The following is a 12,435-nucleotide window of genomic DNA, read 5'->3' as shown; positions in this document are numbered from 1 at the left end:
TCCCAGCAGTTAACTGTATTGGAGGCTGAAGTGAGTCTAACCGGTAATGAGTGGCAAAAGCACCGTATTGTGACTGGCCCAGATGCTCCGTGCATCCTTGGCATAGACTATCTTAGAAGAGGATATTTCAAGGACCCAAAAGGGTTCCGCTGGGCTTTTGGCATAGCTGCTTTGGAGACAGAGGACATTAAACAGTTGTCTACCTTGCCTGGTCTCTCAGAGGACCCTTCTGTTGTGGGGTTGCTGAGGGTTGAAGAACAGCAAGTGCCGATCGCTACCACAACTGTGCACCGGCGGCAATATCGCACCAACCGAGACTCCCTGAGTCCCATCCATAAGCTAATTCGTCAACTGGAGAGCCAAGGAGTGATCAGCAAGACTCATTCACCTTTTAATAGTCCCATATGGCCAGTGCGAAAGTCTAATGGTGAGTGGAGACTAACAGTGGACTATCGTGGCCTGAACGAAGTCACGCCACCACTGAGTGCTGCAGTGCCGGACATGCTAGAACTCCAGTATGAACTGGAATCAAAGGCAGCCAAGTGGTATGCCACAATTGATATCGCTAATGCATTTTTCTCCATCCCTCTAGCAGCACAGTGCAGGCCACAGTTTGCTTTCACTTGGAGGGGAGTCCAATATACTTGGAATCGGCTGCCCCAGGGGTGGAAACACAGCCCTACCATTTGCCATGGACTGATCCAGTCTGCGCTGGAGCAGGGGGAAGCTCCTGAACACCTGCAGTACATCGATGACATCATTGTGTGGGGTGACACTGCAGAAGAAGTTTTCGAGAAAGGGAAGAAAATAGTCCAAATCCTTCTGAAGGCCGGTTTTGCCATAAAACAGAATAAAGTTAAAGGACCTGCACGAGAGATCCAGTTTTTAGGAATAAAATGGCAAGATGGACGCCGTCAAATCCCAATGGATGTGATCAACAAAATAACAGCTATGTCTCCACCAACTAGCAAAAAAGAAACACAAACTTTCCTAGGTGTCGTGGGGTTTTGGAGAATGCATATTCCAAATTACAGTCTGATTGTAAACCCGCTCTACCAAGTAACCCGTAAGAAGAATGCTTTTGAATGGGGCCCTGAGCAACGACAAGCCTTTGAACAAATTAAGCAGGAAATAGTTCATGCAGTAGCCCTCGGGCCAGTCCGAACAGGACCAGATGTAAAGAATGTGCTCTACACCGCAGCCGGAGAGAATGGTCCCACCTGGAGCCTCTGGCAGAAAGAACCTGGGGAAACTCGAGGTCGACCCCTGGGGTTTTGGAGTCGGGGATACAGAGGATCTGAAGCCCGCTATACTCCAACTGAAAAGGAGATATTGGCAGCATATGAAGGAGTTCGATCTGCTTCGGAAGTGGTCGGTACTGAAGCGCAGCTCCTCCTGGCACCCCGACTGCCAGTACTAGGCTGGATGTTCAAAGGAAGGGTCCCCTCTACGCATCATGCAACTGATGCTACATGGAGCAAGTGGGTTGCACTGATTACTCAGCGGGCTCGAATAGGAAACCCCAGTCGCCCAGGAATCTTGGAGGTGATTATGGACTGGCCAGAAGGCAAATACTTTGGGATATCACCAGAGGAGGAGGTGGTTCGTGCTGAAGAAGCCCCCCTGTACAACAAGCTACCGGAAAATGAGAAGAAATATGCCTTGTTCACTGACGGGTCCTGTCGTATTGTGGGAAAGCATCGGAGATGGAAAGCTGCTGTATGGAGTCCTACACGACGAGTTGCAGAAGCTGCTGAGGGAGAAGGTGAATCGAGTCAGTTTGCAGAAGTAAAAGCCATTCAGCTGGCTTTAGATATTGCTGAACGAGAAAAGTGGCCAGTTCTCTATCTCTGTACTGATTCATGGATGGTAGCAAATGCCCTGTGGGGGTGGTTACAGCAATGGAAGCAGAACAACTGGCAGCGCAGGGGCAAGCCCATCTGGGCTGCGGCATTGTGGCAAGATATTGCTGCCCGGGTAGAGAACCTGGTTGTAAAGGTACGCCATGTAGATGCTCATGTGCCCAAGAATCGGGCTACTGAAGAACACCAAAACAACCAGCAGGTGGATCAGGCTGCTAAGATTGAAGTGGCTCAGGTGGACCTGGACTGGCAACATAAAGGTGAATTATTTATAGCCCGATGGGCCCATGACACCTCAGGCCATCAAGGTAGAGATGCAACCTATAGATGGGCTCGTGATCGAGGGGTGGACCTGACCATGGACACTATAGCACAGGTTATTCATGACTGTGAAACATGTGCTGCAATCAAGCAAGCCAAACGGTCAAAACCTCTTTGGTATGGAGGACGATGGCTGAAATATAAATATGGAGAGGCCTGGCAGATTGATTACATCACACTCCCTCAAACCCGCAACGGCAAGCGCCACGTACTTACAATGGTGGAAGCAACCACCGGATGGCTGGAAACATATCCTGTGCCCCATGCCACCGCCCGGAACACTATCCTGGGCCTTGAAAAGCAAGTCTTATGGCGACATGGCACCCCAGAGAGAATTGAGTCAGACAACGGGACTCATTTCCGAAACAACCTTATAGACACTTGGGCCAAAGAACATGGTATTGAGTGGGTGTATCACATCCCCTATCATGCACCAGCCTCTGGAAAAGTTGAACGATACAATGGACTGTTGAAGACTACACTGAAAGCAATGGGTGCTGGGACATTCAAAAATTGGGATACACATTTGGCAAAGGCCACCTGGTTAGTCAATACCAGGGGATCTGCCAACCGAGCTGGACCTGCCCAATCAAACCTGTTACGCACTGTAGAAGGGGATAAAGTTCCTGTAGTGCACGTAAGAAACATGCTGGGTAAAACAGTCTGGGCTACTCCTGCCTCAGGAAAAGGCAAACCCATTCGTGGAATTGCTTTTGCTCAGGGACCTGGATGCACTTGGTGGGTAATGCAAAAGAATGGGGAGGTCCGGTGTGTACCTCAAGGGGATTTGATACTGGGTGAGAATAGCCCATGAGTTGAATTGTAGTATGTTAATTATTATATAATAATGTATGTCATCACTACCATGATTGCTATATATCATAGATGAAAATGGTGATTAATTAGAATGTATTGGACAGAGTGTAACCTGAGCATGACATAAATGGTATGGAATAAGGGGTGGATATCTGTCCTGGTTCCAGTTAGGACAGAGTTAATGTTCCCTCATAGTAGCTGGTAGGGTGCTATGTTTTGGATTAGGATGAGAAGAGCGCTGATAACATGCTGATGTTTTAATTGTTGCAGAGCAGTGTTTACACCAGGCCAAGGACTTTTCGGCTTCTCGCTCTGTCCTGCCAGCGAGCAGGCTGGGGGTGCAGCAGGAGCTGGGAGGGGACAGACCCAGGACAGCTGACCCAAACTGGCCAAAGGGGTATTCCATACCATCTGACGTCATGCTAAACAATATATAGGGGTGGCTGGCCGGGGTGGGGGGGCCGGCTGCTCGGGGATAGGCTGGGCATCGGTCAGCGGGTGGTGAGCAATTGCATTGTGCATCACTTGTTTTCTTACACATTATTATTGTTAATACTATTACCATTATCACTATTATTATTATTATTGTTATTATTATTTTCCTGTCTTAATAAACTGTCTTTATCTCAACTCACAGGCTTCACTTTCCCGTTTCTCTCCCCCCATCCCAGAGAGGGAGGGGGGAGGGTGAGCGAACGGCTGTGTGGTGTTTAGCTGCCAGCCGGGTTAAACCACAACACAAGGTTGGTCCGGTCCCTGGGCAGGAGCCATGGTCAGGCCAGGCAGGGCTGTGGGGAGCTGGAGCCCGGCCCTGCTGCGGCCTCAGTGGGGCAGGGGCTGGTGGCCATGGGGTCAGTGTGGAGCCTGGGCCTGGGCAGGGACAGGAGGGGCTGTCAGTGGGTCCAAGCTGTATTAGACTCTACTGGTTAACTGGACAAATTGCTGTTCTGCAAGATCCTTTTAAAGTAAAGTTTGGGTTCTGAGGTGAGATTGCTTTGGGAAGCAACTTGAAACAACTTCAGAAGGAAAAAGAATACAGCTTTTTTCAGTAGTAGTTAAAAACTTAGTGTCACAGGTCAATATATAATCATCATAGAGCTGTGTTGTAATTGTTTGGCATCTTTTTCTTGTATTTCTTTCCAACGATATTCATTATTCCTCTCAACATTACGAGTAATCATGTTTCAGTTTGAAATGTGTTTGTATTTCTTTCTAAATTAAGAGACTCCTGCGATGTTGCAGCTTTCTGGCTCTGACGGGCACAGCAGGGGAAAACCACCACCAGATTTTGTGTTTAGCTATGATATTTATTTGCATTACTGTGGCACATTAGTGTCTCATCCTGTGTACGTGCTCCTGCAGTAGTCATTGGCAGAGGTGGTGGCATCTCATGGAAAAGAAATGCCCACATACTTTCTAGGGATCTGTGTTAAGATGACTTCCCCAAGATCACACAAGTTCACTGATGAACAAAGCATGGTACAGGGCCGGTGATAGGTTGGCTCGAGTCTGCATTGCTTAGCGGCATCCCCCTCTCTGTCAAATGTGTCTGAAAGGGATCTAATAAAGTCCTGAATAAAAAGAGTCCATAGGAATTTTCTCACTTGGGGTCTTTCATAAATCAGTGTAGACATAGCTGTAGAAGTGCAGCCTACCAAACCATGTATTTGTACCCTAATCAGTGAATCACATTTACTGCAACTAGAAATGCTTTTGTGGAATAAACCACCTGTTGTGGAGATGATTTCAGGTACAGAGGGAAAAGAAAGAAGTGCTCCAGGTACAGGGACATGAATCTCTCATTAATCTGGTAGGCATTGTCTTAACCAGGGACTCCCAGGGGCTTTCTTCAGCACAACACACGTTGCAAATAAGTGTTTGAGAGAAACCTTGATATTTTTCTACCTGGGCCAATTTGTACTGAGACACAGTATTAAAGAAGACAGTTATTTAGTCTTTACAGAAAAACTGAAATATAAAGCAACTGACAAATGAAAGGCCCTTTTGTTACGCAGTAGAAATACTGTGTAGAGTCCTCCTATGTGAATTTTAAATTTAGCATTAGAAATTAAAAGGCATAAATCAAAGTGTTATATTTCAAATAATTTACAAAATATCAGGAAATAGGGTAGCAGACACAAATTAAGTCTCTCTTGTTTTCAGTTGTTGCCTTACAACTGCAATGTGAAAGACCTCGTTGCAAATTAAAGCTTTTAGCTTTTATTAATATCCATATAATTTTCTTCTAATGACATTCCTGCCTTCATTTTTCAAATGACATTTGTTGGGTAACGTGATATTTAGCAGGAATAGTATATAATTTGGCCACACAATCAGCTGAACATCTTTAGTGTGTCTTACGTTTGTTAGACATAAAAGCCCTTGGACTCAAAATGTAGCTGCATTTTCTTCACAGATTACAAGTGAAATATTTGTTTCTGCACGATAAGAAACACCTGATGTTGTTAATTTTTCAAATCTTCCATGCATTTCATGCTACCACAGTGAATATGTGTTTCTGCTGTATGGTATTCTGCTGAATGGTACGTCTTCTTTGGATATAAAAATACTTCAGATTTTTGAAGAAAGCTTGATTAAATTCTGCGGCAGTTCCTTATCCCGTCAATTTCTTAGTTATTTATGTAACCATTTTCTTAATTGATTCATAAAACATTCTGATTACCTGAAAAATTAGAATAACAACAGACTTGGATTTAAATTCCAGGATATCTACTATTCCTGTTTTTAGGAGTAAATCTCTTCAGAGAACTTTTTGGTTTTCTAGGAATTTTGAATTCCTAGCATTTTACCTTACATTATTTCTTTGTCAGTAGAATACAGTAGTACTCTGAAGTTAATAAGAGATATAACCAGAATTTTGCCCATCACTACTCAGAAGGAAACATGTAAGATTACTGCTGTCCTCTAAAGACAAAGCCAAGGAAACAGACCCTTCCTCTGCTTCTTTCTTGCCATTTTTTTTTTTTTTCAGAAATAAAAAATAGGTCAACAGTGGTGTTTTGTGCTGGTTAATCAGTCAGATCTTCTTGTGGCTCAGCACAATATAATGTGCATCAGCAAGTTAGGCTGAGGTTTATATCAGCTGATTATTTTAATTTTATTACACTTCCCCCTCAGACCCACCCTGCCCAACCCCCTATAGGACAAGATATAAATTTTGTCACCATATTTCCATAGATTTAATACAGACAGGATGAAAAATGTCATCAAAGTCCTGTATGCTTATTCCCTTTAAAAAATCATAAGTTCATTTTAAATTCAAGACAAAGTCCTGGTAAGAAAGGTACAAGGAAAGAGTGGGAAAATAGCAGCACCTCTGTATTTTGTGATTTAAGTCAGGAAAAAAAAAAAAAAAAAGATAGTTTGAACCTCCAGAAGTCTTATTTTTTTCTCTACCCAACGCTAAATGGAAAGAAATCTGGAAGCTGACACCTTGTGGTCCATTGCTTAAAAATAGTAATTGACAATCTGGGCTTTAGACCGACAGAATACAGAAACTTAGTAATGCCAGTAATTGCAGATACTTGGAGATAGTCAGGACAATTGGATAAGAATAAGATTGAATACTTGAATTAGAAACTTTCCCTTCTTACTTCACGTCACTGTATAACTAGCTGCACACTATCACTTTGTTCTTATTGTGTACCTCAATAAATGCATTCTGTTCTCAAAGCAGTTTTAAATACAAGCACAGAGCTTCTCAGTCTAGCAAAAAAAATCATCCTTCCCTCCCAGAGAACGTGTTCATTTTAAATCTAAGTGGGTAGTTTATTAGAGTCAAGTGAGAGCACTGAGACTGGATGGATGGCTGTTTTGTATGATCTGTTAATACACCAGGGTACTTAGGGACTTTTCTAGTTTTTTTTTTTCTTTTTTCTTTTTTTTTTTCCCCTTTTCCCAAGAAATTTTAAGCTTTGTTCTACTCACAAAGTGGTATAATATATGTTACATATATTTTGTACCACAAAGTATGTATTAGGAACAATGAAAATGGCAGAAATATCAATCAAAATTCATTATTTCATTATAAATAATTTAAATTGTAAGAAAATTAGGAGACTTTGTAATTAAAAAAAGAAAAAAAAAGAGAGAGAGAGAGGGAGAGAGAAGAAATGGCTGTGTTTTGTAGAGGGGTGAAGAAATCCTGGACAGACACCTGTCTCTGCCAAATTACACAGTTTCTGTTTGTAGTAAGCGATGCTGTCCTTGGGGCCGTAGAAGATAGCATAGGTGATTGGACTGAGTTACAATCATTGGAGCAAACTTAATCCTCAGAGTGACTGCTTTAGGCTTAGTGCTCAAGCCTGAGTTTCTAGCAATGAGTGCTGTAAGATAACAACTTGAAGAACTAAAACCAAACCAAAATAAATAAAACCCATTCTATTTGCCAAAATATTTTTGATTCAGGGAAGTTTCCTAGAACGGATATAGAAGCCCAGGAACTTCAAATAAAAAATGAGTTATGCTGGGGCAGAAATGACCTTGAGCAAGATGATTGTCTTGACATTAATAGTGCATGAGAAATTACAGCAAGAGTTGAGAAGGTTACAAACTAGGCAGAATAATGTTAACAGTAATATTATAATTTTTGTATCTTTTGTGCAATAACCTTTTAGGAAACGTAGTAACTCATTTTATATGATTTTATATGTATATATTCTACAGCTGCACTCCAATTCCGACAAAGGTGATGGATCAGTCAAATACATTCTTACTGGAGAAGGGGCGGGAACTATATTTATTATTGATGACACGACAGGAGACATCCATTCAACCAAAAGCCTAGATCGAGAGCAGAAGACACACTATGTACTTCATGCCCAAGCTATTGACAGACGGACAAACAAGCCACTCGAGCCTGAATCTGAATTTATTATCAAAGTACAGGATATCAACGACAATGCACCAAAATTTACAGATGGACCATACATTGTTACTGTGCCAGAGATGTCTGAAATGGGTAAGGAAAACAAATTGTTCTATTCAGCAATCTTTTAACAAGAGAAAATGCCACATGATGTTTCACAAAGTTATGCCACTTTGTTGTATTATTGAATGTATGTAAAAGAATATTACATTTGAGGAGAGATGATAAGAAGACATCAAATGCAACCTTGTATGTTACTAGGGAACTTTCATATGAAGAAAACAGTACGCACATACATGCTTACTGTAGAGGAGAGTCACTCTTATTCTTGGGTGGTTTAAGAGATGTCGTTCCACAGCACTCCTAGACAAACTGTAATTTTCATTCTAGAATCAAGATATATTTATATATCCTCACTCAACTACACTCTTTATTTCAATCTCTTATGTCTACAAAATTAACCAAATACAAAGGAACAGTAGTTTTCTACGTTATTCTAGATGATGATCTCATATGTTTCTTTACATCTGTTAAGTTTCTATTAAGTGAACTGAAATGCAAAATAAGTACAGATCTTTGTTTTTTCCCTGTTAGAAATGTAGTTCAGATATTCTTTGAGGTGCTGCATTATACTATCAGTTTTCTTTATTTTCTTGCTTCTCTGCTGTTGAAATTAGTTTATAACTTTGCTATCAATGTAAAACATATATAACTAATTTAGGATAAACAGATGCAAATATGACTTTTGGGCTAGATACTTCTAAAGAAAGCTTAAATGTTATGCCTGGTCTTTGTGAAAAAAAAAAAAAAAGTGCAGTCTACTGAAAAAAAGACAGTCTACTGTATTTATTAAGGAATGGACAATACAGATAGTTGCCTCATAAACACACACTCCCCCCCCCAAATGTCTACACACTCTGTCTAAGAAACTATCTCTAAGTCCAAAATGTGTCCAAATGTCGCAACTGAATACATATATATATATAATAGATGATTTGTTCTTCTCTCCTTGCTGTTTGTTGAATAAGCATGTAACAGGCTATAAACTTCTGCAGAGTAGAATTATAAAGTCAAAAGCGAAAAGTACCAAAATACATGTAGTTACTAAACTCATAACAATATTGGTCATACATTTGAAAATGAATGACTACTGTCAACTGAATCTTAATGCTTCACAATCATTTGATCTCTCTGAATGGCAATGATGGCTCATATGAGTAGATCTGAAAATAACAGAAGTGTTTTGTTCCAGACTTGAGATTCATATGCAATATTTTGTTAATGTTACTTTGGTTGAGAGGGTACCTTGTGGAACTTTCCAAGTGCATATCTTTCCAAGCGCATATAAGTGAAATTAATTTAAATTGGGAGTTTGCATTTGATTGATCTTCTCTACCAGACATAACCTGACCACCATACCACCACCATACCATACCACCTGACATAATTATGCTGAGCTCAGACATATGTGGCTATGTAATGAGGGGATTTTAATCTGTGTATGAAAGCAGCCCAGTTTCACAGTGTACAAAGAGCTAATTAGTGTGGAGAAACTAAACAGGTCAAAATCACAACCTACATTAGAGGTATGCGTAGTAAAACTAGTAAATTCCTCATCTACAGTTCTTTTCTTGCATATACAAGTGAACTGTGGCATATGAAATATTTGCAAATGTGTAATAAACATTCCACTCCTGGAAAGACCGAAATATATTAAATCTTTTTCCTAAACCATGGAGTTCAGAGTTGTGACAGTTTGGAAACAGACTGGGTTTTATATTAGTGGATTCTTTGTTGACCTAAGTGGCATTAATTTTGGACAGAGATGAAATAAATTAGAGAATAAATATTCTTCTCTATATAACGTGTAAAATCAGAGTGTATTGAATGGACTCAAGTTCACTAAATATCATGTACTAAAAGTATGTTAAAAATTTCCGTTCTCTTTCTTCCTGATTTTATTACTGCTTCTTTATTCTTTCTGTCACTTCCCTGAAATGTGGGAGCAATTCTTTGATTTTCTTCACAAAATGTCCTCTATATATGATGTTCCAAAAAATCTCTCCCTCTGCATCATAACTTTCTTAGTCTAATACTTTATTCTTCAAAGTTACTTGTAGCACCTTTCTCCCTTTCTGGTCGTCTCCTCTCTTCCTGAATTCTTCCACAGCGTGTGCTGTTTCAGATGTCTCTTTCCAGCCAGGAATAATTCTAAGCTTTTTCTTCCTACAGTCCCTCTTACAAGAAGAATGCATGAAAGGAGAAACAGCTTTATTTGGTCTCCTTTTATTTCCTTCCCTCATCTTCTTTCATAGTAGCTCTCATAGTTCCCATAGTAGATTTCAACTTCCCTTTTATGAATTTTCTTCTTTCACCAGTGTTTCCTTCTGTTTTCCCCTTTCTTAAGTTTCCTTTGTCTTTAAAGAAGACCATTTTAATTAATTATTTCCTTCACTGTTTGTGGAAATCAATGTTATCCTCAAAGTCAAGAGCAGCTAATATATTTTATTTGTTCTTTCAATTTATAGAAGTTACCTTTTTTTGTCTGCTCCAAACCGGGAATTGCCACCTTGTCTTTGCTTGTAATTCTTATTTTCCCCTCCTCCCTCATTAATATGTTTACTAAACTCTTCTGAGTCTTTACCAGAAGAATGATATTTATTAACAATCTTGTTTGGTCAGTATCTAGCTAATAAATATTTTCAAGTTATTGACCAAATATATTTTCATTCTTTTAAATTACTTCTGTCAGCTACTTGGCCAATGTGCTCTGAAACCATAGCTTCCTCTCTAATTCTGACTTCCTTGATCTCGTCTTTTGCTTCTCAGAGCAATAAACATATAGGTCTCCATTTGTATCTACACAGTGATGCTGGTGCACATTGCAGGATATGCTTTTAATGTAGAATTCCCTATTTTAACAATGTAAATATAGTATTGCAAATACCATTTCCAAGAGAAGTGTATGAAAGGACAGAAGGGCAGTATTTGTGTGCATAATGTCATAATGCCAGAGTTATTTCCGCAATATTACCTTCACAGGAAGTTGTACAGTGAGGGGATAGAGCTGCTAGTAAGAATACTGCGGACGTGTAGGAAGACTCTTCTGTTGTCTTTGATAATTTGCTGTGGCACGGAACTTTGCTGTTAGAGTTGCAGTTCATTTCAATAATATCTAAATTAGTTCTTACTTCATTTCTTACTGCATTTGTGTCTTGTCACACCACAGAGTGTCATGATGTAGAATTAATTTCCTTTATCAACTGTCTCCAATAAAAGTGTAACGTAGTCTTCCCCTTTCTTAAGTTTCCTTTGTCCTTGTCTGTTAAGAAAACCATTTTAATTAATTGTTTCCTTCCTATTTCCTGGATAGGGGGAGAAACAGTGGAAAGGAAATCAATGCTATCCTCAAAGTCAAGAGCAGCAAATATAATTTTTTTCTACTTGTTCATTCTATTTATAGAAGTTCTCTCTCTCTCTCTCTCTCTCTCTGTCTTCTCAAAAGATAGCATTCTTATATAGGTATTAGTCATATTTCTGTAGTAGTCTGAATCTTGGTATTACCCTTTTCCAAAGAAAAATTCTAATAGTTAGTCTGGGATGGCATTTTGGGTGATAAATGAGAGTGGATTAAGATAAACCAAGGAAGTTTTAATGATAAGGTAGAGCATTAATGTGTAGTAATGTGTGTTTTATAAATGAAATATTTTACTGGTTATACCTGAGGTAAATCATTAAACTATCCATTCCAGAAAGCTTTCTTGTGGTATGAATAAGACTGAGCTTTCATATCCTGCCATACAGGCATTCTGCTGTAGGCATACATCATATTTTCATTTCAAATTTGTAATCATTCTTTTCTATTTACTGATTTTTGGTGTTTGTTGCATACTGAAAGCATGTTTTTGCCTGCGGTCTCAGAAAGACTAATTCTACTAGGGCTTCCATAGGATATATTATTTTTGTGAAATAATTATTTATGTAAAATAATAGATTCCTATGCCATTTTTAGTTGTTCTGTAATTAGCATGGGTTTTAATATTTAGCTGTGGAGTCTATACATAACTCAACTTCTTGTTATTTTATGAATTCCTTGGGAATAGTCACTGCTTAAAAAAAAAAATCCTTCCACTTTTTTACATGGTCTTTTAAAGAACTTTAAATGTTAAGTTCTGTGTAACAGCATTTTTCCCAAGTGGCAGGTAGTATTTTTTATCTCTGTTATACTGCTTAGTTTCAGCATCAGGTTCATGTCTGTCCTCAAGAAGTTATGTGGTATTTTTCCCACAAGTTGTACATTTCTCTATTATTTCCTTGGTCTACTTCTAATAACTCTAGGACCTTTAAGGTTTTTCATTTTTAAGCCACTGAGAAGAAAGTACAGTCAAGTTTTGTTAAACTGTTTCCGAATATTAGATCACAGTCATCACAGTTGCACAGTCTGAACATAATTAAGCTCTATGTCCTATGCTGAAAGAGCTGAAAAAAAGCTACCTATTCCTTGCCTTCATTGAACCTCTTTCTTAAAGGCTGGCTGAAGATCCAATG

The 12,435-nt window shown here is 39.5% G+C and overlaps 1 protein-coding gene across 26 annotated transcripts in view; it reads left to right on the top strand.

Moving 5' to 3' along the window:
- The window catches only part of CDH18 (cadherin 18), a 548,209-nt gene that overhangs the window by 406,219 nt on the left and 129,555 nt on the right, over positions 1-12,435 (top strand). For all 26 annotated transcript variants that reach the window (XM_080580190.1, XM_080580181.1, XM_080580180.1 and 23 more), the window contains one exon: positions 7,686-7,980. In XM_080580190.1, coding sequence (XP_080436316.1) covers positions 7,686-7,980 — 295 coding nt within the window. The remainder of the gene's footprint in view (positions 1-7,685; positions 7,981-12,435) is intronic.

Source organism: Anser brachyrhynchus (genome assembly GCF_964034855.1).
Source record: "Anser brachyrhynchus genome assembly, chromosome: 2".
In the NCBI taxonomy this organism is placed as follows: domain Eukaryota; kingdom Metazoa; phylum Chordata; class Aves; order Anseriformes; family Anatidae; genus Anser; species Anser brachyrhynchus.
This window is presented reverse-complemented; position numbering and strand designations above follow the sequence as displayed.